Source organism: Musa acuminata, chromosome BXJ3-7 (genome assembly GCF_036884655.1).
Source record: "Musa acuminata AAA Group cultivar baxijiao chromosome BXJ3-7, Cavendish_Baxijiao_AAA, whole genome shotgun sequence".
NCBI classification, from domain to species: domain Eukaryota; kingdom Viridiplantae; phylum Streptophyta; class Magnoliopsida; order Zingiberales; family Musaceae; genus Musa; species Musa acuminata.
Genome location: NC_088355.1, coordinates 3,999,593 through 4,024,762, shown reverse-complemented (window position 1 = coordinate 4,024,762; position 25,170 = coordinate 3,999,593). Strand labels below are relative to the sequence as shown.

Sequence of the window (25,170 nt, the reverse complement as noted above, 5' to 3'; positions counted from 1 at the left end):
TGTTCTGAATTTGATTTTCGATTTCGTCGCTTTGACATTAATTAAATTGATATAGAATCTATACTTCTAAGGTTAATTTAACCAAAAGAAGAGCTTGGCATTTCGTCACTCAACCTGATTCGATTCTTTCCTCTTTAATACGAGGAAAGACAATAACAAGAAAATAACCTCAACAACTCCTTAAAGATTTAAGAAGAAAGCCGATGTGGGTATGGATCCAAATTCGTTATGCATCGAGATCTGTGCTGGGCCCTTGATTAGCACATCAGGATTCGGGCATGCCTTGTTTCCCTCGAGTGTCCATGAAGTCGTTGGATCTATGTGACCTCTTTCGAGCGTTTCTTGTTTTCCTCGGGTGTCCACGAAATCGTTGGATTTATGACCTCTTTCGTGTTCGTTATGCATTAAGATTTGTGCTAGGCCCTTATTAGCATCATTAGGATTTGAGTATGGGCTAATTACATATTACCTCTTATAATTATATCTTTTTAGCATTCTGATCCTTAAATTTAAAAAAATTACATTGAAATTTCTATAGTTACGAAAGTAAAACATCTAACTCAGTTTACCTTAACGTCATCAATTTTATCAACGAAAGCATGAAAATGATAGGCAAAAAGATAATTTCAACATCTTAGTTACGTTTTTTATGATTGTGGATAATGTCGGTGGTCGTAAACGATGGTACCGCTGAGGTTGCGAGTGATTGTTATGGATGAGGAGGGAGAATAACGTCAAAAAGTGAGAGCTATTTTGCATATGCGTTGACGTTGACGTAATTATTGAGCGACTTTTTATCGCTTTGTATCTATGTCGACGTTGATGTAGTTGTCGAGCGTCGATATTTTTGTCTTTCTTTTCTCTTTTTGTCTCACATTTCATTATCACTCTTCCTCTTTATCTACAACAACTATCTACGATCCTAACGATGCCATCGTATGTCATCATCGAAAGCATAACTAGGATGTTGAAATTATTTTTTTATTTATTATTTTAATACTTTCATCGATAAAATCCATGGTATTAGAGTAAATAAAGTTAAATATTTTAATTTTTATAATAATAAAGATTTTAATATAAATTATACAAATTTATGGACGGTAATGCTAAAAGGGTCTCGTTTTCCTCGGACGTCCACCAAGCCGTTGGATCTGCGACCTGCGACCTCCTCCACCGTCTGCCGTCTGATTCGAAAGATCTGGGCCTATGATTCCTCGCATGTCTCAAAGCAAGGGCCTTTTTCTCGGGTCGGCTCGGTAACCAAATAGTGAGGGAGACGGGGGATCTCCCATCTCTCGGCGTAGAGCGGTCGAAGGCATGGAGAAGGGGAAGGGGTTGGCGAGGCGATGGGCGGTGGAATTCGCCGAGAATTCTTCTTACTCTTCATCGACGTCTGACGTTCCAGATCCTATCGGTTTCAACCGATCTGCCTCTGATCCCGTACTCCCCTCGCTATTCGTCTCCCGCTTCTTGATCTTTTCGCACCGTTCCGAGGATCTGTTCTGATTTATTTATCTTTTTGGGATCTTGGATTCTTACTTCAGGACGACGCAAATGCCAGTCGACAGAAGAAGGACGCCGAATCGGCCTGGAAGTCGCAGGTACTGATGCGTTAGGGTTTTGATTCTTCATGTACTTGATTTTAGAGACCTCCCAAGTCGATCGAGATATAGGTTTAGATTTCTTCCCCTTTCCAAGTCCGGTTGCCGATTTCCCCTTCTAGATTTAGATGAAAATTGTCTTTGGAATTTGCTAATCAAGTCTGGGCTTATGATTATGATATTTGCTTTATTATGAAATAACAAGGATCAGTGATGGAGATCTGATGGTATGGTTTTTACGTTATTTTGTGAACCTTTTGGAAATTCAATTGGAAAACTCAACTGATGAAAATATCTTTTTTGTACTAGTCTCAGTAGCAAGTCTCACTAGATTGATAAGAACAAGTGCCCTACTAAGTTGTCAAGGTTCAATTGAGAATTTGGTGTGATCCCCTATTATGGTGATACCAAGGGTGAAAATGGATTGGATGTTGGGAAGTTATTATACATATCCACTTTTACTCAGTGGAATTCAAATTCAGATACAAGAACTTTTGCCAATATTTGAAAGAATATGAAATGGGAGGATACAAATTCGACTAGGATTTAGGTGGTTCAAGATGTGAATTTTGACAGAATCGTATATTTCATGGGCAAATGATTAAGGCACTATATTAAACCAGTCTTTGACAAATTTGGGCAAGAAGGCGAGAAGACTTTAAAGCAACTGTGAAGAAGAGTTTGAAATGAAGAAAAGATAATATATTGCGCCAAAAAATCAATTGAATTACACATTTCTTTAGGTTAATGTAGGTGACTTTGACACTGTACAATATATGCTTTCCTTTTTCTGAAATGCAATTTTTTATTCTGATATGTGGTCTAAAGAACTGATACCATATTCATACTCATTTATTGAACATTTCTGATTGCAAGTTTTAGACGTGAATATGGATTTGTGGTGGATAACAATTTGTGTAACTGATTTTGGCCTTAACATGATACAGAAATGGGTCTAAATAGATACATCCGCCACAGTTTCATTTTGACTACTGGTAGCTTTATAACATTGTGGTTGCTGGCCTTCTTGTTTTGTCCGTTTTTAGTTTATTCGATTCCTAGACGAAATTTTGAGCTGATCTGGTTGCACTAAAGTAACGTGTTCATGGCTTATATGTTGCACTTTTTGAAGTGACCTTACAATTACTTCAATCCTGTTTCCAGTTGTAGCTCGTTGTCTCATGCTCATTGTGATATCTAAAGCAATTTGCCATTATTTGTTAGTTTGGCATTACTTTGATAACAGGAATTGTCCATTCCTTTTAAACTTATCAGCCAGCTTAATCAATGTTGTGTCAGCTAAGTATCTCATTTGATAGATGTCTAGGATGTTTTTGCTGATTCAGGTCATTTATATGATTAGTTTCTGTATGTTTATTTTCCTTCTACTAGTATCGTGTTTCCATTTGCCTTTGCCAGTGTCTGTTTCATGTCTATTTTGCTTTCACTAGTATCTTGTTGCCCATTTGTGTTTGCTGCCATCATTTTTCTAATTTCTTCTATGTAATCTGTTTCATCCCCTCCTTTCTTCCACCTCTTCCTGCATGAAGAAAGCTTGGGAAGTGGCTCAGGCCCCCTTTAAGAACTTGTTAATGATGGGTTTTATGATGTGGATGGCTGGAAGCACAGTGCATTTGTTCAGTATTGGCATCACATTCTCAGCCCTTTGGCAACCAATAAGTGCTCTTCAAGGAGTTGGAAAAGGTATTAATTGTTTGATCTTGTTATTAATTGGTTATGCTCACATAAGACAGAATGTTTACATATGTCTTTGATTTGACTCATATACATGTACCTTAGTCTTGGCCTCATTGGAGGAGGTGAAGATAGTGGACAGAACAGTAACTTAGGAATGAAAAACCTAGTACTATATGTAGGCAAGTTTTTTTGCATTCTATTTACTTCATGGAACACCAAAGATGTATAGATACTTTCCATCTGTATAACTTAGCAAGATTCCATACCTTATAATATTATTGCTATATGCTATATAATAGGTGACAAACAATTATGATGAAATAATACTTATTCTTCATTTGCAATTAACTTTATATGAAATTTAACAGATAGGCACACTGCACATTTGGCTTCTCCAAGGCCAGTGTTTTTTCATTTTTCATTTTATCTTTCTATCAGAGGGAAAAGATAAGTTTTCTTTTTTGGCAGAAGATGGTCAAATAATCCTAATTAGTATGTGAAACTTTATTAGCCACTCCCAGTTGTTTTTCCATCTAGTAGTCGATCCTATTATATAATTAAGCTGCATTCAATTTAACTCTTCTTAAATGAGAAAAAATCTATTAAAATTGTTAGTTTAAATTTTTATCTTTAATCTATATTCTTTTGTTACAGTTACTATTTTGTGGCAACACTAGCTTGCCATTTTATGTATATTTTGGCCTCTTACTATAGCCATTTAAATGGGTTAAGTTAGTATTTACTACTATCAAGAGAGTGTCTATATTTGGAAGAGAATGGATCTTTGTCATGGTAGTTATTCTTAGAATGAACCATATGGATCTGGCAGGCAAGTCCTATAAAAGCTGCAGGATAGTAGGAATTAGCCATGAAATTCTGAAAATAGTTGCAGTCCATAATCTATTGCTCAACAGTACAATCACATATAACTTGTGAAACCTATTAGCTCACTCTCAAACTAGAATCAACTATATCTGATTACGGTTTATAATGGGAAATGGATATTTTTAGAATAAAGTAATTATTTTGGTAATAAGGGTACATGATGAACAGTGTGTTAAACTTCGAGTTACTATGAAATCTTAATGCATGGAAAGTATTAATATATATTAATAGATGTTGTTTGCTAATGACATTGGTTTAATTGATGAAATACAAGTTAGGATAAACTCTATAGTTGTCACTTTTCAGATTTGTTTGATGGAAGTGGGGTGGCTCAAATTAGCACATAATGTCAAGGAAAAAGGGGAAGAAATGAGAAAGGTGTTTGAAGAGAGATAGAATGACTAATCTTGTCCTTTAAGTCCTCTGTTCTAGTTGGGATCAGACTGGATTGTCTAGTCGTGATGATAATTTTTGTGTTCCACTCACTCATTGATGTTCAGCTTGGATATCTGTCCTACTAATCTCGTGTTGGTCCTTATAGAGTTCTATTACTAATTTTATTTTGTTATGTACTATACCCCAATCGGAAGAGACAACTTTCTATGGGGTGAGCATCATCTTATAAATAACAAACCCCAAATCCAGTATGGCTATAGTTAGAGACTAGTATTTGCTTTTAGAACTAATTATAAATCTTGTATAGCTAGGGGTTTCAAGTTCATTCTTGGAAACCCTACTTTCTTCTACGAAATAACCTGTATTATATGGATTTTTTTAGTGAAGGATAAGAAGCTTTGCCTTCAGCATGAATTATTGAAGTCTATCTCTTTGTGGGAGATCTGTTAGGAGTAAAATATTATGTGAAGATAGCGTGGGACTAAGGATGGGAATATAATACAATGCTTCAATTAATTTTATGCCTCTTTATTGTCATGTGGACAACAAAGAACCTAATGGTTGGCTTAGATGCAAACTGTACCATCTAGAGGGAGCAGATCAACAGCTAACAGGGAGTAAATTAGTGACTTGGATCTGCAACTTTTGATCGACTCCTGCACTAAAGATCTGGTCCAACATGATTGATATATTGACTTGGGTTACAACCTACTAACCTACAGGTCCTGGGTTGGTTGCTGTGTCAGTCCACATGGTTTAGGCCGATTCGATCGAGTGTGAGGTCATGTGTTAGGCTGGTTTCCCAAACATGTTCAGCATGGTGCAAGCCAGAATTTTGTGAGCGGGTCCACAACGTATATAATCTGAAATACAACCTTCTCAATTTCTCTTTTCAAATCATAGGAAAAGATCTTCCACAAATCTTGTTTTGATTACAAGTTCACAAATCAGGAAAGATAAATCAATAGAATAATACAGATTGACATAAAGATAAGAGGTTAAGCAAAATAGGAGTATAAACTAGTATAAGAGGAGATCTCTACAAGCAAAGGCGATGCCCACCATCCGCTCCTCTCTCTCGCCGTCGGCATCTTCTTCGTCATCGGCCTCACTCCCATGGCGACTTGAGAGGAGGAAAGGTCATGGTATATTTATAGGATGAATGTCCTACCTCTCCAAGAAACCCTAACCTCGATCTAATTAGGAATCATAATCTAATTAACTTAACTTGTACTCGTAATTCAATTAGAAATTTCTTTAAATATATACCTCCACTTTTAAGCAAGATATATTCTTAACCTAATTAGGAGAGATACCATCTCTAAGTTAAATTACCAAAATGCCCTTAATTAATTTTAACCTAGATTTAATTAAGAAATCCCCAATATAGCCTTATGCAAAAATCCGGGTATAACAATTGATTTCTCAGTAGTGATCAATCTCAATTGATTTTAAGCCATAGCTGATTTTAAGTTATAGCGATCAATCTCAATCCGGGTATAACAATTGGTTTTCTGCCCCTTGATGCAAGAACATTTTGATTTATTTTTCTCTTAATTTTTTTAGTTTAGGGTTTTTTTTTTTGAAAATATCATAAATTTGTGTGATATCCTTTTTCTTTGCAAATTGGATTTGCATGTCCTTTTATGATATTATGTTATTTTTGTGTTTGTGCTTAGCTGTGCATGTACTTTTCATATTATGTCGTGTTATTTTGTTTGTCAATATGGTTTTACCTTAATTTCTTCCAGTTAAGATTTTCAAGTTTCTTTGTGTTTTGAAATACTAATTCTGTTTTTCTTTCAGTCTTTGAACCTTACAAGGATTCAAAGGTCGATATTCTTGCACCCAAATTGCTCTTTATTGCCCTTAACTTGGCTGCACTGGCCTTGGGTGTCTGGAAGGTAAAACTTGCTGAATATAATTGTGCATAATATTGTAGAAAATCTTATAAAATTGCTGTGTATGATTCATTTTCTTGTGGTTTGACAGCTGAACACATTGGGTCTTCTCCCATCGCATGCATCAGACTGGGTTTCTTCTTTACCTCCTGCACCGGTATGAATTCCTGATTCTGGATCATTTTTCATGTGTTTCCACTTTGTCATTTGTTCATGTGGTCCTTAAAAGTATTCTGGGCATGCTTGAAACAGAAATCCTTTTCTTCTTCTAGCTGATGCTATTGAATTGCTACTATTGGTTCAGGAAGTGGAATATTCTGGTGGGGGCCTTCCATTCCACTGATGCTTTTTTGCCCAGTTCATAGTTTAGGAATCAATTCCTGCGTGGGATGCAAATGCTGGCACCAAATGTTTTCTGACAGTGAAACAAGCATCAGCACAATCGATTTGGGTTTTTGGATGCACTATATTACATGTTTACATGTGACCCTATATGCATAGCCCTATGTTTTTGGATGTGCCTCACAAGTTCTCTCTCCTTTTAAAACATTAAATTAAGATTTCTATTTTACTATGAGCTTTTATTGTTAATCATCTTTTATTATGTAGAGTTGTCCTCCTCCATTTACACCAGCTGTGATTTATACACAATTGACAGATGCATGAAGTAGACATGGAGTCCATTGGGATGTGGTTGTCTCTGCATGATGTTGGTCCTGACATCATTTGCATTCATTACTATCAAGAAAGAGAACGTCTGCTGTTGTTTTCATGATTACATAAGCTTGGTTTGGTCTTTTGTTGCTTCGAAGGCAAGCACTTCAACTTGGGTTAGAACATGATGAGGGCATGTTGGTATTAGTCAAACGTGGTTTGACCCCGGCTTTACAAGTTGTCTCTTTACCAGCACAGTGTTATTTATTATTTGATTCGAATGACATTTCTCAGCTGAACATGATGGTTTGGATGTGATGATTGGATGAATGGATGGACATGAAAGATTTTAATTGTGTGTGCAAATCAAAGTTTCTTTTTCCTAATGTTTGGTTTGTCAAATCCTTCATGTTAATAGGACATGCATCAGTCAATTTCATAAATGTTAATAAAAGATATTTTACATGGCATTCTAATTCCATACTGTTTCTGTGGATGCAATAAATGTTAATATTTGGTCATAAATATTAATTTAACATCAATGTGGCTTTAAAATTAAACACATCAAAGCCTACCTTTTCTTATATTTAGGTAGAATTGAGTTTATGGTTTTGGAGAGTAAGCTTTGGTGATTATAAGTTGTTTCTTTGTGACCAAGATTCTAATTACAATTTTTTTAAATTTATAATAAAAAACAATGTATTATTTTCTACAGTTAGGTTGTTCTTTAGAAGGTTACTTAACTTGGAATAGTGCAAACCTAGATGGAAAGAAATGTTGGTTGTACAAGAAGTACTAAATGGAGTAAGAAGGGTATATATATATATATATACTTTTGTGCAACTCTTAAAGCTATTAAATTATGCTATGAACTATTAAATCTTAATAACCTTTTTTTTTGCGTATTAAATCTAATTAAAGCAACCCTTTTTATAAAAAAAAAGACATATATCAGAAATGCACTCGAAAGAAAAAGCCATTAGAGTCGGTCGTTATAGAGCTCCCTCTCTCCCTCCCCCAATCCAACGCCAAAGACGAAATTTTTGATCCGCCGCCGCCATCTTTCCTCCTCCGATCCCACCACCGCCGCATCAAATCCCCACCCCACCGCTACAAACCCTCACTAATCCCAGCTCTATTCCCCCTCCAATCTCCCAAATCGAGGACAGAAGCCATCTTTTTTCGGCTCCAAATCGGAACAATCCTCGTTTCCCGTGCCATTTCTCCTGTGATTCTTCGATTTCTTGGTCTTCTTCCGTGTCAAATTCATCGCCTTTACTTCGAATTCCTCATCCGGGGATAGTTTATTTTCCCGGATGAATCTCGGGAAGCCACTTCCCTGTTCCCACCTCAAGGAGTACAGGAAGCACCATGGCTTGCAGGGCTACAGATCCCTCCAAACCCACTTCAGAACGGCCCCCAGTGGCCGCACGGCGGTTGGGAAGTTCCAATCGTTGATCCCGAGATGTAGTCTCTGCTCCCTCCACCGCTGCCGCCTTTACCTCTGCCTGATCTGCTCCTCTATTTCTTGCTCCGACCACGCCGCTGCCCATTCTCAGGCGAACCCGGGTCACGAGATCGCGGTTGATGTCGACAGAGCTGAGGTCTTCTGCTGCGTCTGTGCCGACCAGGTCTACGATCCCGACTTCGACACCGCCGTTATGGCGAAGCAGTTCCTGGAGCTGCCCAAAGGTAGAGAGAAAGATCGGTGTCGGAAAAGGAGGGCCGCGCCAGCTCACGATATCGAAAGGGCATCATCGAGGGAGACTATTCTAGTGCTGGACTGCGGTGTCAAGAACCGATCCTGCCAACCTTTGAGACTGAGAGGATTGAATAATTTGGGAAACACTTGTTTCATGAACTCCGTGCTGCAGACGCTGCTTCACACCCCGCCGCTCAAAAATTACTTTTTGGGTGATTGGCACAATCGAGAGTTGTGCCGGAAGCAGAGGAGTAGGAGGAGGAGGAGGGCGGTGGAAGCCGGGGAATTGTCTTGTTTGGTTTGTGATGTCGACAGTGTGTTCTCGGAGGCATTTTCCGGGAATCCCACTCCGTATAGCCCTGCAAGGTTTCTCTTCAGGTGAGAGGTTATGTTGACTTTGGAGAAGATCAATTTTGAATTGCATTTTTGTTGGATCACTGAATGAGATGATAATCTACTGAGTAGGCATTCAGTGTCTGCGGTAGTTTTTCCAAGCTTTCTGCCGAAGTATAATCTTGTCGTTTTTTACGGATTTTTGGTTCAAACAAATATATTTCCTGATGTGATGTAGCAATTGGTAGATGATTAGTAGATTTCTTGTCTCTTACTTTTTTCTTCATAAATTTGCATGAACTTCCAAGCTGAGATTTGTTCGATATTTGTATCGCTTTTGAACATGAAATTTCTGGAAGAATATTAAGTTTTGATGATTTATCTTACATGCTTTTTTCTTTGCATCACATGAATTCATCTTACTGATCTCCACTGATTGTCGTCACTACTGGTCCAAACACTGTGTTGTTTGACACTCATCAAATTGTAAGAAAGCATGCTAATCTATTTGTCGTACTCTCTCTTTTTCTACTTACCTTTGTTTGCCAAGCTTTAATAATGTGTCCCCTTGTTGATAGGATGCCTAAAACAGTCTGTTCCTTTTCTGTTTCTTTCCTATTGACTTGTTATTAGCTTTAGATACAACGCATAGTGTGATATACAGACACAATTCAAGTCTCAAAATGACTACTGGATAAGGTTGCTAAGGACAGCACTTTCTCTGTCAATAGAATGTTTGTTTGATGCATCCACCACCTGTAAATTCGTTAATCTTTTTTGCTTCATTTTTGCCTGTTTCCTGATCATTACCGTCTGTACCAGCTAGTTAAAGATGATCTCATCTGTATCATATCATTGCCCATTTTTACTTTTAGGTTTCAGATTATACTATAATTGGTTGATGCTAGTTTATAGGTACAACCATCTATTATAGTATGATAAATGGCAACAAAGAAGATACCGAGATTTGTTAGGGATCGGTCACTGTCTGTCTCCATTAACGTTTCTTATTAAGGAAAATGTAATTTGTTTGGGGTGTTCAAAATTTTATATAGTGAATCAAACAACCTGATCATCTTTACATTCTACAAAGTATTGGTAGTTCAAGAGGATGGAAACAAAAATGGGGCATTAAAAACCTTGAAAGTTGAGCTCATTTGGATAAATTATATCCATTTTCATCAGTTTGGTCTGTTAGATTACCCTCCTGCTGTATTCAGATATCAAATTTTAAACCATACAGTTCTGTAACTTTATCAGGCTTTCTATGAAAGAAAACATTTGTTTACAGACAAAACCCTCTGGTAGAAGATGATGGTCTTGAGCTTCTTCTATGTATTGTTCCTTAAGATGTAATCAGTGAATCTCCTTTCTGAGTAATTATTTTATTGTGATAGGAAAACAGGTGGTGGTTGGATCCTAGCTTTCTTCTCTCCATCCTTTTCCTATAATCTTTCATCCAATATTTTGCTCATATATGGGTCTTTCTACAATGCTTTAAACAGTTGGTTTGCACCATTATTTTGCAATTGAATCCACATGGCAAGCCCATCAATTCTTCATTCAGCTTGCACATGAGAAGAGTCGTTGAATGTTGTCCCCTTTCTAAAAGCTTGTGATTTGGAGTATAGTGGTCATCCTATCAATTAACATAACAAGGATGCATGTAGCTTAATGGATCTAGTTGTGCCATACTGTGTTGTATGGACTTTGCTGCATTTCCCACTAGAAAATCTGGACAGTGTAAAATGACCAAAAAACAAGAAAGAACCAGTGAAAAATAAGCTCGCTTGAATATGGTTGAATAAGAAAAAGCAGAGACAGAAAAAGTGAGCTCAATGTGGAGCTTCTATGTTATCTCTGACTCACCAACTCTGACTATTTTCTGATTTTGACATGTTTTTTATTTTGAGATGACAATGTCTGTTGATGCCTTTAGTCATAAATTAACTATAAACATGAAGGACAAATACCTGAAATGTTTTTGATTGTTTTGCAGTTGGTGGCAGCATTCATCAAACCTTGCCAGTTATGAGCAGCAGGATGCACATGAATTTTTTATCTCGATGCTCGACATGATTCATGAAAGTGAGAGGTCTACCCTTCAAAACAAAGGTTGGTTGGACCTTTGTCAAGTTTTATATTATTTTTACTATTCGTTTGACTTCTGTGTCTTTTATTCTGAAACCATATCTGGCACATGTTTTACTCTGTATCCTTTAAAGAGTTTAGATTCTTACTACATCACTGCTTTCTACAGTAGGGTTTGGAGATTGCCATTGTATTGCACATAGAGTATTCTCCGGGGTGCTGAGGTCCGATGTCACTTGCACCATCTGCGGGTTCACTTCAACAACATATGATCCTTGTGTTGACCTCTCTCTTGATTTGGAGCCAAGTACTGACTCGAAATCCAACAAAAGTTCCAGAATATCTACCCTAATGGGATGCTTGGACCTTTTCACAAGGCCTGAGAGGTTGGGACCTGACCAGAAACTCTACTGTCAACACTGTGAAATGCACCAAGACTCCGTGAAGCAAATGTCCATCAGGAGGCTCCCACTGGTCCTGTGCTTCCATATAAAAAGATTCGAACATTCTCTTAGACGGGGAACATCGAAAAAAATAGACCAATATTTGCAGTTCCCTTTCTCACTGGACATGACGCCGTATTTGTCATATTCCATCATAAGAAACAGATTTGGCAATAGGATCTTTGCTTTTGAGGGTGATGAGTCAGATGTGTCCAATGATCTTTCATCGGAATTTGAGGTGTTTGCAGTAATCACACATACCGGAAGGCTGGAATCAGGACATTATTTGACCTATCTTCGGTTAGGAGAAAGATGGTACAAATGTGATGATGCATGGATTACCCAAGTAAGTGAAGGAGCGGTACGAGCTTCTCAAGGTTACATGATGTATTATGTGCAGAAGCAAATCAAGTGACTCCAAATTACTTCTTCAGCTTCACGATGTTATCAAATGTGGTGTAGCCCAGTATGGCCAGTATCTTGTTGCCGCATGCAAGGCGTGACAAGGGAACACCGTCAAATGGAAGATGGCTGTGTTCAGGCAAAAAGAACGGTCCTCAGACAAGCTGATGATTCCTTGATCACCAACACATGACTGAAGGGATCTAAATAAAAAATTGTCATGTTCATTTCCCAGAGATCTCATTCCTTGTGCTTGAATTGGATTTGGCAGTCTTCCCTGATGTTACTAGATAAGAAGCAATGAGACAGCAGAGGAGGTTGCAAAGAAGACACCAATGTGGTCTGCTTGGGAATCATGCATGCAGCTTGAGAAACTAATTGTACTTCTAAACTCTTGAAGCTTCACATTCATATTCATTCCGATCCAAATCTTTAACATAATAATCTAATTTGATCTGCTACTCCAGAGACACTGATCAACCGCGTCACTGCAATTATCTTTTATTTGGCCACTTATTTTGCTGTATGTTTAAGAACATGTAGCTACATCCAAGCAGATAGGAATTTGGCATAACTGCTTGTGTGAGCAATAGAATGATAATTTTGAGAGCTTGTGAGGCAACATTTGCTATGCCTCTGGCAAAAGTTATGGGGATGCTAGCTTGAGAAAATATGATGTATCCATTAGTTCCATATTGATCAATTCCGACATTTGTTTTTGACTGTGCATGACCAGTGTCAAGTATCAAAATCCAAAGAAATGATCCTCACGAACTAAAACAGGAAGGCACAGAATTGCATTATTTTCCTTCAAAATCAAAAGTGTTTCCATGAATGGATTTGACAATTGATTTCTCAAATAGAACAACTACATATCCAAATATTTCATTCTCATTTCCGATTTTTAGGGACCAAACATAAGAAGAATCAAACAAACACTTTGTCATCATATTATGTCTCTCTATTGGGCACAGGGAGAGATTAAGATGGGCATCATCCAACCCATTTTTATTCTTAGATGCAAACTTAATCTCTAAGCTCTGCTGTTGTTTGGACCATTACTGCACTTAAGCACTGCCTCCAATGCTTTTGCCTGATGGTGAGACCACCAAAGAAAAGGAAATCAGCAAAAGAAGAATTGTTGGAAGTGTCTTGTTGGAAGAGGTGCTTCTACCTTCCTAGATTGAGCTATACCAAGACATCCTCTGTTCTTGCATCCTTCACAGGGTTCTATAAACTGGCATTTTACTGCTCTCGAGTGGATGTCAAATGCAGAAAGAGGAAAGCAGTAATTGTAATGTTATTCTCAATTCAAACAGGGTGATAAACAGATGCTTGTGTCCGTTTTATGGGTTGTCATGGAAACTAAGAACAGAATCATCCACGGAAAGAGAATGATCTCATACCAACTCATAAAATATTTGCCTAACAATGCTTGCTTTGAGATGTTCAAGATTGATGTAGGTGCTGTACTCTAACGAAGTGGAGTGGTCTTGGAGTTGCTTTGAGAAGGGACGTAACTGCTAATAATGTTAAAAGGCTAAGCGAACGAAGAATTTGTTGTTGAAGGAATGATTTTATTTATTAAAATAATATATATTTATATAGATTTGAGGGAGAAATTTTTTCAATTATTTGTTTAAATTAGACATATATATTATGTTGATTGATCCTCAAATAGGATTAAAGCATGTAATGAATATAAAATTATTGTTTCATATTTACTTTTATCATAACATTCTACCGTACTATCGTAAGATTGAACTTACGTCAAGAATGTCATTCTTAGAATGATACAACTAAAATATCTATGAGAGAGACTTTATGAGTGAATCAATTAGTTGGTCAGAAGTATGGACTTGAGAAATACATAATTAACTTTTGACAACTTGATTTCTAACAAAATAAAAATCAATAACAATGTCTTTCGAGGGAAAGTGGAATACCATGGTAGAACATAGGTAAGTAGTACCGACATTATCATATTATATAATAGGAATAGATTGGGAGGTGATGTCAAGTTCGTGTAGTAGATTGGTAACCCAGTTGAGTTTTGCAACAGTGATAGTGATGACTCAATATTTAGCTTTAGTGATGGATCTTGCGATTGTATTTTATTTATTAAAACTTTAATTGTCATATTTATAACATAATGTAGGTTGATGTAGATGTTCTATCATTAGTGTTACCTACCCAATTAATATCGACGAAGACATAAAGATGAAGTGATGAAGAAAACGTATTGTAGAATACGTTTTAGCATGAACCAATGCATAATAGAGGATCGATATATAAATTGTGATAATTTATTGACTATAAAGAAAATGTTTGGATATGAAAGAGATAAATACGGTAAGAAATCAAGTATTTATTGATATTATATGGAATCTATAATAGGGCTACTATAATGTAATTTGAGTGACTCAATAGTGGAGATTGGGGTGATGAATTTTTTGACATCCTATATATTCATCTTTGATAATAGATTTTGAATATACTTCTTTTGAGATAAGAAAAATCTAGAAGATTTGAACGTTGCTCTTACTCTCAAAAATAGCTTAAAGTTCCTAGGTCAAGAATCAATCTATCAATTACTTAAGAAATTACTTAATCTGCATAAAATTTTTGTATGTGATAATAATGTCAACTATATAAACTAGTAAATATATAGTACAACATTATTTTTTATCATAGAAATAAAAAGATGTTAGATTTGGAGTTAACAAAGTCAACTAATATAAAAAATAAATCAAACTTCAATGTATCAGGTACTTGGAACTTGATGAAGTCTATAAATAGTTTTTCATAATTTACAAATATTGTTTGGATATTGAAGGCGAATGAAACAAAGTGGTTGTTGCATAAAGACATCTCTAATTAAAGTCCATTGTAAGAAAGCATTATTAACATCTAATTAGTGTACATACTAGTCTTGAGTGATAACTAAACTCAAGATGATTCAAATTATCATTGACTTAACAACTAGACTGAAGATCTTTATGAAATCATCATTAGATCATTGATAAAACATTTTGGCTACTAGATGTGCCTTGTATTTGGCAATTGATCCATTTTATTTTCGCTTAATACGAAAGATCCACTTACACCTAATGATATTTTGTATGAAATGAAATGATATAAGGGTCCATGCTATATTATGAGTAGAGCATCATATTTATCACATATGACTTTACGTTAGTATAAAGATTTTTTGGACATTGGTGATGCTTGTGGGTTCAATAAAGTTAGATGGAGAGTTTATAGTAGTGTATATATCATGAATTTAACATGATTTGAATATGTAAATTTTGGACTCTATTGTTATGTGATGTCTAAGCTCAATGGTATTATCGAGTCATGTTAAATGCATAAGAATTGGTGAAAAGTTAGTGATAAATACTTGATTAAGTTAATACACTTCGATATCACTTGGTCGAGAAAAGGACAAAGACATCAATTGTGATGCTAAGAACATTACTTCATTCGTTGTTAACGAGAGAGTTGGTGAACAGATAGATGAAAAAAAATAATAAATGAGGTGAGATGTTGCTAAACTAGAGTAATAAGAGAGTATATGTCTAGAGGAGAACCGCTAGTTGATGCAGTAAGAGATACGCTTGAGGGGATTTGAGATGTATTCTTATAAACCTAAAAATGGATGGTTGTTGTAGTGGCTCACATTGCTGAATGTACAAGATTTTAAAAGGAAAAGGTAGACTCAATAAAAATAATATGATGTAAGGTTAAAGATCATAGCACCAAAAAGTATTATGTTCAAGAGAATACCCGATGAAAATACAAGACTTGGATCTTAGTATTAACTTGTGTGAAGCATAGGGGTATAACTAGAGATAATACAACTAATCAAATACTTTTACTTTTTGAATGTTTGAGATTTTATGAAATAATTTTTCAAATGGTGACTAATGTTATAGGATTAGAGTAAGCATGTGGTTAATGAGATAGACATTTGTTTGAAAGGTTATTGACTAAAAGGCTAGTGGCATGGATGCGTAGTATAGAAGGGAGAGACTAGTTTCAACTATGTGTCGATACTTTCATTCGGTAGAGCCAACTAGTTGAGGCGTGTGGGATTGTGACTTGAGATTTTATATAAGTAGACTATGGCATTGGGAAGACTTATGGCATGCGAAGAAGACTACTGGGCAAAACAATGAACTAATATAAGTAGATACTGTCGATGTGAAGAATAAGTCATGACCAACTCCGAGTGCTAATCATGGACACAAGCGATAAAGGGAGAAAACCTTACTTAAAAACATCGAAGCTATAATCTCATAAAAGGATGATTTTATTCATATTGGTAAAGTATATTTATATAACTTTGAGAAAGAGATTTTTCTTAATCATATATATATATATATATATATATATAATGATAATTGATCCTCAAATAAATTGATCAAAGATAAAAATATATAAGAAATATAAAATTATTATTCTATATTTATATTTATTATGATTTTCAATCATATGAAAGTGATCCTTATATATCCTTCATGCTGATGAATCCATCCACTATGATCCACGCTATGCCTTTAATCATAGGATTTATTTCGACAAGAACTGTTGAATGACATTACATGCCTGCATGACAACAAGCACTCTCATCAGCATCATCGTCATCATCGTCTTGTTCGACTTCAACCGCAGGAGTGCAGGAAGCGGAGGAGCAACCCACCGACGAGTAAAGTGAGAGAGGACCGCGGCCACCGCCAGCTGGACGCCGAGCTGTTTCGCTGGTCCCTTGGTTGGCGGAGCGTCTGTGAGCCACCGCCGGCGCCCTTCCCACCTCCTTTCCCTGCACCACTTCCCTTCCCCGAGTGGCTTATGCTCGTCCCCTCATCCAAGTGCTCTTTATTCTCCCCTCTTTCCTTCACAGTCACATTTAATCCTGCAAGCAGCTCAGTTAATGAGCATCCAAATATGGTGAAGGTTACAGAAACAAGATCTCCTACATCATGCAACCCACCCTGACGTGGTTGAGCTTTTAGGAGCTGAGGTAGTCGCCGGGCCTCGTCATTTCCACCCAGAGTTCTTTGATCAGCTGAACACCAACAACAACAAAGTTGAAGCAAGAGAGTAAGCACGAAAGATAGGAGATGAGAGGCCTTCATGGATCCGACGAAGTGATTAGCTGCACAGTGACAAGCAGATACTCATGGGGATTTATACACATGAGATCGATGGTTTTCGCTTTGTAGAGAGGTGGTGGGAAATGGGTTCGCGTAAAGCATGGATTCTAATCGCACATGAACTCTGTACAACAAAGTAGATTGGAGCTCCACCTGCTCGCTGCCATATGTTCGTTCCCATGCAACTGGAAAGAAGGAAGAAAGCATCTTCCACAGCGTTATCCACAGCAATGCTTTGCTTGTATGCCACGACTTCTTCCCACAATACAACCATGTCATCAAACTTCATTCTTGCTCAAGACTACAATGGAACATGAGATATAGATCCACATTCCAATGACACATCAATATGAGCACGATATCATATCATATCATCTGTCTAATCACCATGAGTGACTATTCACATCATTCCATCAGAGAGATATATATATATATATATATATATATATATACGAGAAATGTGATGATTATGTGACGTGGTAGTGATTTCCATGTTTTAAATGAGACGTAAAGATCATCCATGTTTGAAGCAGACAGAGAAATTGGTACCACATCTTATGTTATTGTCCCCTCGTGTACCACATAACAAAGATCGATACCGTTCCATGTTGCATCCGACGCATGACTGACGTGTATTTGGCGTGGAAGAAGCCGACAAAATTGCTCGATCAAATCCACCCATAGATTTGTGCACCAACCACTAGATTCCTCATCGTACACATCGTTACCCGTTTCCTACCCTAGCGGGTCATGCTGCCGATCTCCTATCTCAGCCACAAGCAAGCGAGGTAGCCAAGTGGGGAATAAAAAAAAGCATCCAAATTATTGGACATTTTTATATATGTTCGACCACGTGGTGCCAAGTCACCAGGAAAACCGGCAATAATGTATTAAAAGTGTACCGCATGAAAGGTACTCTAAACTTTACCACTTCTTCTGGGCCACTTGTAGTCGACACTTAGGTGGGGTGCTCTGCTGGGGACGACGTGCGAGTGCCTTGAAACTATGATGTGACGTGGAATAAAAATAGAAAAGCATAATTAAATAAAAGTGGATAAAATGTAGAAAGATAAGGAGATGGGTTTATGTTACGGTCACGTGCTATGCACGCTGCCTCTCGTTGCTTTGTTTCCTTTATAATGGTTACCAACCCCTAATTCTTGGCAAAAGGTCTCACTTTTTGGGGGTTTCTGGGCTTGAGGAGTCGCGCTTCGGAGGATGGCGATGTCGATGGGGATGATGAACTCGATGGTTGCGTCTTCGTCTTCGATGGGGAGTTGGGCGAGGAGGGGTGGGGTGGCGAAGGGGAGGAGGAAGGCGGGAAGGAGCAGAGGCGACGTGAGGTGCGCCGCCGCCGCAAACTTGGCGGATCAGTATCGGATGCTTAGGGTTCAGCCAGGGGCGTCAGAGAAGGAGGTCAAGAAGGCTTTTAGGAAGCTCGCTTTGCAGGTTCCCCTCTTCCCTTCAATCTTTCTCCCTCCCTCCCTCCCTCCCTCTTATTCTTTTCACTCATTTGATTGTGGTGAGTTGTTTGGGTCTAGATCTGTTAAAACGGAGGGATTTTTGTCGCAAAATGGGTGGTCTGGGTTTAGTTTATCGCTTCTGGGGGAAATCTTGGAAGAGATCTCAAGAAGAATGATTTCAGAACACACTGCAATAAGATTTATTTCTGGCTTGTAATTGCTTTCTTGGCTCTTGACCTGTGGCCAGCATTAAAATTCTCAAAGGTTCCTTTTTGTGTCTTGTTTTGTGATCGTTCTAAATGTTTACATGGGATTGATTGCAGTATCATCCAGATGTTTGCAAAGGTAGCAATTGCGACGTCCAGTTCCATCGCATCAATGAAGCCTATGATGTAAGTATCACCATGCATCATCCTGGTCTATTCTTTGGGATGCTTTGGATCAAAAAAAGAAATTGCAAGCCGAGCTTGGTTCCTGACAAAGTTGATCTATAACATCTGCAGATTGTAATGAGCAGCTTGAGACAAGCTGATCAGCAGCAGAACCAAGAGCAATGGCAGCGGCCAGAATGGAGTAGTGATGGTTTCTCCGACGAGGGAATGTACGACTCAGGCTGGGACTTGTGGGAGGAGTGGATGGGGTGGGAAGGGGCTGGCATCAGAGATTACTCCTCCCACATCAACCCTTACATCTGATCAGCCACAAAGCCAATTTTTGCTTCAAGATGACTACTTGAGAACAATGTATGTAAGATAGTGTCAAGTATCAGAAATTGGATGGGTGTATATGATTTCTGGGCTGTGGCAACCTTCCTATTTTTTGTGGGAACGGTGGTCATTGTTCCCAGCAACTTCTGGCAATGAAATGTTTGGTCATTTCCCAGCAACTTCTGGCAGTGACATGTATGTGTGAATGGTGTTCTGAGTCGATTTGAAAGTAGTTCTGAGTCCACATGATTTTGGATGTGAAGTTTGTTACCTAAACTTAACTAAAGGGGTAGAAATCAGATATATCAAGAGTTGTTGGGCAAGCTTCAATTAATTGGTGTGTGTTCATCTCTATCCTATTGCCTCTCAGTTGCAGCACCATATGCTTCCTATCCTGAATGCTTGTGGCTTTTTCTGGTTAACTGTGTTTAGGGGTTATCAATGATTTGAGGCTTCACAAACTCTACAGATATAAGAAAAATTGAAGATTTCTTTTCTCAGATCAAGTTGTATATATCAATCACTCAGATACCAGAAGGTAGCTTCTATAGAGCTAAGTTAAATCTTTCCATGCCATAGGATAGAACTTTTCTTCAGCATCTTCTTATGTTGGGGGAGACAAATCATCCATGACCATAACAACATGATGCAGCACAATGGATCAGCAAAAAACTATATGGCCATTCTTCACATCATTAGACACACTCAGTAATGAACAGCATGTACCTATAATCCATATGATTATTCTTAATGCTTAAACAACTGCTTACAATGTCATGTCCACTAAATTCATCTTAAAAATCTATATGGCGGTTAGTAAACATCTCAACATGTTGCACTCTAAACTAGATCAAGTCGACATACCTTGAATACAAAGTCCAAATTAAAAGTGGAATCAGGGAAAAATAGATAAATTATATATAAGCTGATTGAAGCTCTGATGATGGATCCAAAGGTGACTGATGAGGGCATATTGAAAGATAGCTAGATGAGGTAGCTTTAGGATCCATTTAACGGATAATGCTGTGGAGTATCAAGACATTCCACCATTCATAATGTCAACTCTAATGACAAATATGTAGAACTGATTATTCTGATTGATTCACCAAATTCATACTAGGAACACCAGTGGCATTAATAAGGCATAATATTTTGAACTTACCTCTCAATAAAGGGCATGGCTTTTCACCCTTTATGACATAGATTAACCTACACCTTCAAAGCTACCTGATCTTGCCATGTGATCTTTCTCTTCACCACCCGGTTTGATCCGCGACCGACATCTCGGCAAATCAAGGGCTTGAGATCATTAGCCACATCATCACAATCCATCAAACTCTTCCTCAACTTATCAGCTTTTGCGGGCCCTAAGCTGACCTGTTGTTCATCCAAACCTTCACCAATCTGCCATGAGGACGTTCAGAAAATATTATTTCTCCTTTTTTGATTGTCAGTCACTTAGGCATGTAGCTTGAGATTGCATTACTTACTGACAAGGAAACCTGGTTCAAGTCTATTACTGCTGGGGTGCTTCGGAAAGAAGCATCTCTGACTATGGAACTCTGGTCTTTGGCAGGGAATTGAAAAGATGAATTTGGAGGTTGATCGATCATGAACAATTGGGTCGGGATACTCTGTGGTTTCTTGTTCAGCCTAAGTGGAGCTTTTCGTGATGGATTCATCGATAGACTTTCATATTTTCTCTGCAAGAATCTGTCGGATAGAGATGAACAGGATTAGTCATTGCAATGGCAAATGTTCTTGAACAAGTTTACTCACAAACCGAATGAATATTGATCGCAACTACCGATTTCTCACTAGAAACTTTTGAATTATTTGGAAACATAAGGCAAACATGGAAAAAGAATATAATGTTGAAAAAGCCAAAAGGAAGAGGTTATAACTTGATTTCAGCAAGAAGCTTCAATTTCTTCTGATCCACCTTCTGCAATTTCCTCCTTTTTGCTTCAGTTTCCTGAGATATAGACTTGTAAGATTTTTGAATAAACAAAGATGCTGGGATGAGTATAAACTGTACAGGAATTATGGTGCCCAAGAAAGCTTTTATTCTTCTAGTTAGTATGCCTACACCAAATGAACTGATAAATTATTTCTTAACTCATACTTAAACAAAGGCACTCTCCTTAACTGAAACAGAAATGATAAGTAGATCTTTCAAAACTCAAAATCAAGAGTATAACCCGTTGTATGGCCGACGAGCAATGATTTAAACATCTAGATCTGAAAAATCACAATTTAGAGAAAATAAAACAACAAAAGGCAACATCAAGAGACATAGATCTAGTAATTCAAGCAGACTGGCTTGGAAGCAAGAATAATGAAGAAACCTAACACATAATTCTTGGTTTTTATTTTCTTGAGAAAACTCATCTTAAAATTTTGATTAACAGATGCAACCTAAAATTAATAATTTTTATGCGATACCAAACCTTAACTATACATCTAAAGTGCTTCATGCTGAAAAAACATAGGGCTTTTTAGATCATTGAGTCCAAAAGTAATTCAAGTCCAAGCACCTTAATATGAGATTGCACCATCATACAATAAGCCAACTAAAAAGAAGCCCTAATCACCAAGATCAACGAGATAAGAAAAACCCTAAGCACAGCTCTCCCAGATTCATACACGGACCACAAATAATTTAACCAAGAAGAAACCCAAAGATCTTACCTTTAGCAGATTCTCGTAATCCTGCAGGAGACTCTGGTGCCTGAACCTCGTTTTCGCCTCCTGGCTAACAGGATAATAAGTGGATGGCGGAGAAGACTCCATGGCCGATCTCTTCCCCTTCTTCATCAACATGGCCGCAAAATCGAACCTTTAGAAGGCAGAAGAGGAGAGAAACCCAGATGGAAGGCACCGGATGGGAGAAGGTTCCAACTTTGCAAAGAGAGAGGAGATGGTGGAGAAACAAAGGTGGGGTTTCTTCCTTCCCCTGTCTCCTCCTGAGGTCTGACCATGACCAAAAGGCCCATATGAATTGGGAACAGGAGGGGGGTTACGGTCTTCCTGCTTGGCGGAGACGGGTGGGGAGTTCTCCTGGCTGCAGAGGGGCATTTCTGGTAAGCCAGGGCAGAGAGAGAGAGAGAGAGAGAGAGAGAGGTTTGGTTGGGTGATGCATATCTGAGGACACCTATCTTTCTTGCGTTGTCTTCCCCCTTTTTTCTCACCTCACCTCTTTCCTTTTCGGTCTTGGCTTCGGTTGTTCTCCCCTCACACAGCTCCTGGTCCAGATGGGCCATCGGGAACAAAGATGGCTACGCGAGGGCATGCACTCTTCCTTGGAGGGTGGAGATTCTTCTGTTTTGCTTCCTTGGCTTGGTTGACAGGGAAGGGTAGAGAGAGAAATAGAGAGACAGGGAGGGTAAGGTGGTGCATATGATGGGAAGACGAGATGAGTGCGCAACATAGCGGTGATTGGGTTGCACAGCAGCGCATTCCTTAACCCTTCGATTTGAGGGTTGATTCGGTCGCACAGCAGCGCATTCCTCGATCCTTCTAGTTGATGGTTGATTAGGTTGCTGCAACATTGCAGCACGGCAGCGCATTCATCAACCCAGCGTAAGGTGGTGCATAAATAGAAGATCCGGGGTTCTTCTATTTGATGCCTTTTTGCCTATAACGCGTTGTTCTAATAGTGATGCATCATATTCCCACTCGTCGATCCTTCATGATCTAAAAGATGAATCATGACCGTCCATAATCAATCTCCTTCAAATATATTAGATTCAATTCCCGATCGAATCAGATTCGAATCCAGAAAATTTCTATCGATCCAATCAACCAATTCAACGCGCCCCCCGATGACCTGTCCCAGTAAATCTACTCGACCGTTGATTTCCAACGGCTATTCCCTCTTCGTCTTCCACCTTAAGTAGCGCCGGAGTGGCTCGACCAGCTTCCCAACCAAGCCATCAACCCAATCTCTCTCTTCTCGGCGTCACCCATGTCTTCATCATCGCTCGTCTGCCTCACCCTTCTCCTCGTAAGCTTCACTGTCTCGGAAGCAAGAGACTTCTTGGTCGGGGGCGACGACCGGGCCTGGAGAGCCCCACCCACCACCAACGACTCCCTCAACCGGTGGGCCGAGAAGAATCGGTTCCAAGTCGGCGACTCCCTCGGTAATCTTCGCTCATCCTTCATGCTTCCCTCTGTGTCTACTGGTGAAGGCAGAACGGTCGCTGACGCGGCTCCTGCATGCAGTTTGGAAGTACGACGCCGCGAAGGACTCGGTGCTGCAGGTGACCAGGGAGGCGTACTTGAGCTGCAACAGGTCGAGCCCGGTGGCGGAACACAGGGATGGGACGGCCGTGGTGGAGCTGCACCGCTCGGGGGCGTACTACTTCATCAGCGGCGCGGAGCCGGCTTGCGAGCAGGGGGAGAAGCTGATCGTGGTGGTGATGTCGGAGCGGCACTCGCTTCGCGGCGGTCTCGCTCCGGCTCCCGGTCCGACGGAGTTCGAGGGCCCGGCGGTGGCGCCAACCAGCGGAGCTTCGACGACGGTCGTACTGAAGAGCGGAGTCGCGGCTGCTCTGCTGGTGTTGGGGATCATACTGTGATGGTGTGGTGATGACGACGCATGCGATTTATATTCTTATATTCTTTTATTCTATACAGTGCTTATTATTTGGGATTATATGTGCTATGTGAGTCTATTTGGTAGCTAAATTTCACATCGAAATGTCGATTCAATTCACATTAAACCACCAAAATTAACACTCAAATTAACAAGCAATTCTACCAAACAATCCGATCTTAGAGAACAAAGAATGATGACGATGACATACGACCATACCGACCGAGATCAAATCGATACCAAACATATGAAGTGGCCGCCTTGGATCAGATACCGACACCAGATCCGATCACCATCGAAGCCGCGGCGGCGACGAGGACAGCCGCGGCGTTCGACGGCCACGGACGGAGCCCCGGGGCGGCGGATCCGGCGGCGCCGTGGGTGGAGGCGTTGGGTGGAGCGGCGGAGGAAGCGTTGAGGGGGTGGACGACGGTGACGGAGACCTTCATGCCGCTGAAGCAGAAGCCGTTGCCGCAGATGAAGTAGTAGGTCTTGGCCTGGTCGAGGGGGATGAAGTCCTTGCCGGAGCTCCAGTTGCCGGCGAGGCCGTCCATGGTGCAGTTGTCGTACCCCGTCTTGTTCACCTCGAACACGTTGTACATGTTCTTCTGGTACCTGAAGGCTGCGGCCACCAAAAGGTCAGGGTGGGGATGGAAACGGGAGGGGGATACGAAGGGCTTACAGATGAGGTCGTTGACGTAGAAGGTCTGGTTGTTGGCCCACAGCGTGTAGTTGATGTTGGGGTTCCACCCGAGGTGGCCGCCGACGATGTGGTCGGTGGCGGAGACGAAGGCCACGGCGACGGAGAGGAGGAGGAGGAGGCGGAGCTGACGGGAACCCATTTGGGCGAGCTGAAGCCGTACACAGACGACGGAGCACAGTGAAGTGGGATGGGGAAATAATTGGCAGACGAAGCAGGGAAGGAGGTGTAAAATTACAAACATAACCCTGCATATCGTCGGCATCGCGAACGGGTCGATGGTAGCTTTAATTTGAAACGAACGGTGGATCTATTGTGCCAACTTGTCAATATCTTACCAGCTTGATTTCACGGGTCCCACGACAATCTGTGGCGATCCGCTACATCTCAGGCTGTAAAGCATACACTTACAACTCATTTCAGGCTGTCAACATACAGAAC

At 39.4% G+C, this 25,170-nt stretch overlaps 7 protein-coding genes across 8 annotated transcripts; 4 read left to right on the top strand and 3 right to left on the bottom strand.

The window, feature by feature from the left end:
* Positions 1-1,242: 1,242 nt before the first annotated feature.
* On the top strand, positions 1,243-7,085 carry LOC135642325 (uncharacterized). The gene is made up of 6 exons (XM_065158378.1): positions 1,243-1,440; positions 1,545-1,601; positions 3,152-3,305; positions 6,387-6,484; positions 6,573-6,638; positions 6,786-7,085. Exons 1-6 carry the CDS (start codon positions 1,318-1,320, stop codon positions 6,822-6,824), a joined length of 537 nt encoding a protein of 178 aa, XP_065014450.1. The 5' UTR covers positions 1,243-1,317; the 3' UTR covers positions 6,825-7,085.
* Positions 7,086-8,120: 1,035 nt separating this feature from the next.
* LOC103990560 (ubiquitin C-terminal hydrolase 22) lies at positions 8,121-12,835 on the top strand. 2 transcript variants are annotated; one of them, XM_009409749.3, is made up of 3 exons: positions 8,121-9,215; positions 11,170-11,285; positions 11,434-12,835. In XM_009409749.3, exons 1-3 carry the CDS (start codon positions 8,452-8,454, stop codon positions 12,117-12,119), a joined length of 1,566 nt encoding a protein of 521 aa, XP_009408024.2. In that variant the 5' UTR covers positions 8,121-8,451; the 3' UTR covers positions 12,120-12,835. The 2 variants fall into 2 exon arrangements, with proteins under 2 accessions (XP_009408024.2, XP_009408023.2); XM_009409748.3 differs by having other exon boundaries at positions 11,431-12,835.
* A 3,825-nt stretch (positions 12,836-16,660) lies between these two features.
* On the bottom strand, positions 16,661-17,662 carry LOC135643183 (uncharacterized). Its single transcript, XM_065159859.1, has 3 exons — positions 17,416-17,662; positions 17,100-17,174; positions 16,661-17,021 (listed from the first exon to the last, which is right to left on the bottom strand). The coding sequence occupies exons 1-3, from the start codon at positions 17,549-17,551 to the stop codon at positions 16,771-16,773; spliced, it is 462 nt and encodes a 153-aa protein (XP_065015931.1). The 5' UTR covers positions 17,552-17,662; the 3' UTR covers positions 16,661-16,770.
* Positions 17,663-18,445: 783 nt separating this feature from the next.
* Positions 18,446-19,611, top strand: LOC135643182 (chaperone protein dnaJ 8, chloroplastic-like). Its single transcript, XM_065159858.1, has 3 exons — positions 18,446-18,711; positions 19,049-19,117; positions 19,229-19,611. The coding sequence occupies exons 1-3, from the start codon at positions 18,481-18,483 to the stop codon at positions 19,418-19,420; spliced, it is 492 nt and encodes a 163-aa protein (XP_065015930.1). The 5' UTR covers positions 18,446-18,480; the 3' UTR covers positions 19,421-19,611.
* Positions 19,612-20,405: 794 nt separating this feature from the next.
* LOC103990563 (uncharacterized) lies at positions 20,406-22,999 on the bottom strand. Its single transcript, XM_009409753.3, has 4 exons — positions 22,124-22,999; positions 21,337-21,407; positions 20,923-21,145; positions 20,406-20,836 (listed from the first exon to the last, which is right to left on the bottom strand). The coding sequence occupies exons 1-4, from the start codon at positions 22,253-22,255 to the stop codon at positions 20,642-20,644; spliced, it is 621 nt and encodes a 206-aa protein (XP_009408028.2). The 5' UTR covers positions 22,256-22,999; the 3' UTR covers positions 20,406-20,641.
* Positions 23,000-23,187: 188 nt separating this feature from the next.
* On the top strand, positions 23,188-24,134 carry LOC135643181 (early nodulin-like protein 15). Its single transcript, XM_065159857.1, has 2 exons — positions 23,188-23,574; positions 23,657-24,134. The coding sequence occupies exons 1-2, from the start codon at positions 23,400-23,402 to the stop codon at positions 24,010-24,012; spliced, it is 531 nt and encodes a 176-aa protein (XP_065015929.1). The 5' UTR covers positions 23,188-23,399; the 3' UTR covers positions 24,013-24,134.
* A 25-nt stretch (positions 24,135-24,159) lies between these two features.
* Positions 24,160-25,009, bottom strand: LOC135643180 (early nodulin-like protein 19). Its single transcript, XM_065159856.1, has 2 exons — positions 24,712-25,009; positions 24,160-24,651 (listed from the first exon to the last, which is right to left on the bottom strand). The coding sequence occupies exons 1-2, from the start codon at positions 24,992-24,994 to the stop codon at positions 24,296-24,298; spliced, it is 639 nt and encodes a 212-aa protein (XP_065015928.1). The 5' UTR covers positions 24,995-25,009; the 3' UTR covers positions 24,160-24,295.
* Positions 25,010-25,170: the final 161 nt, after the last annotated feature.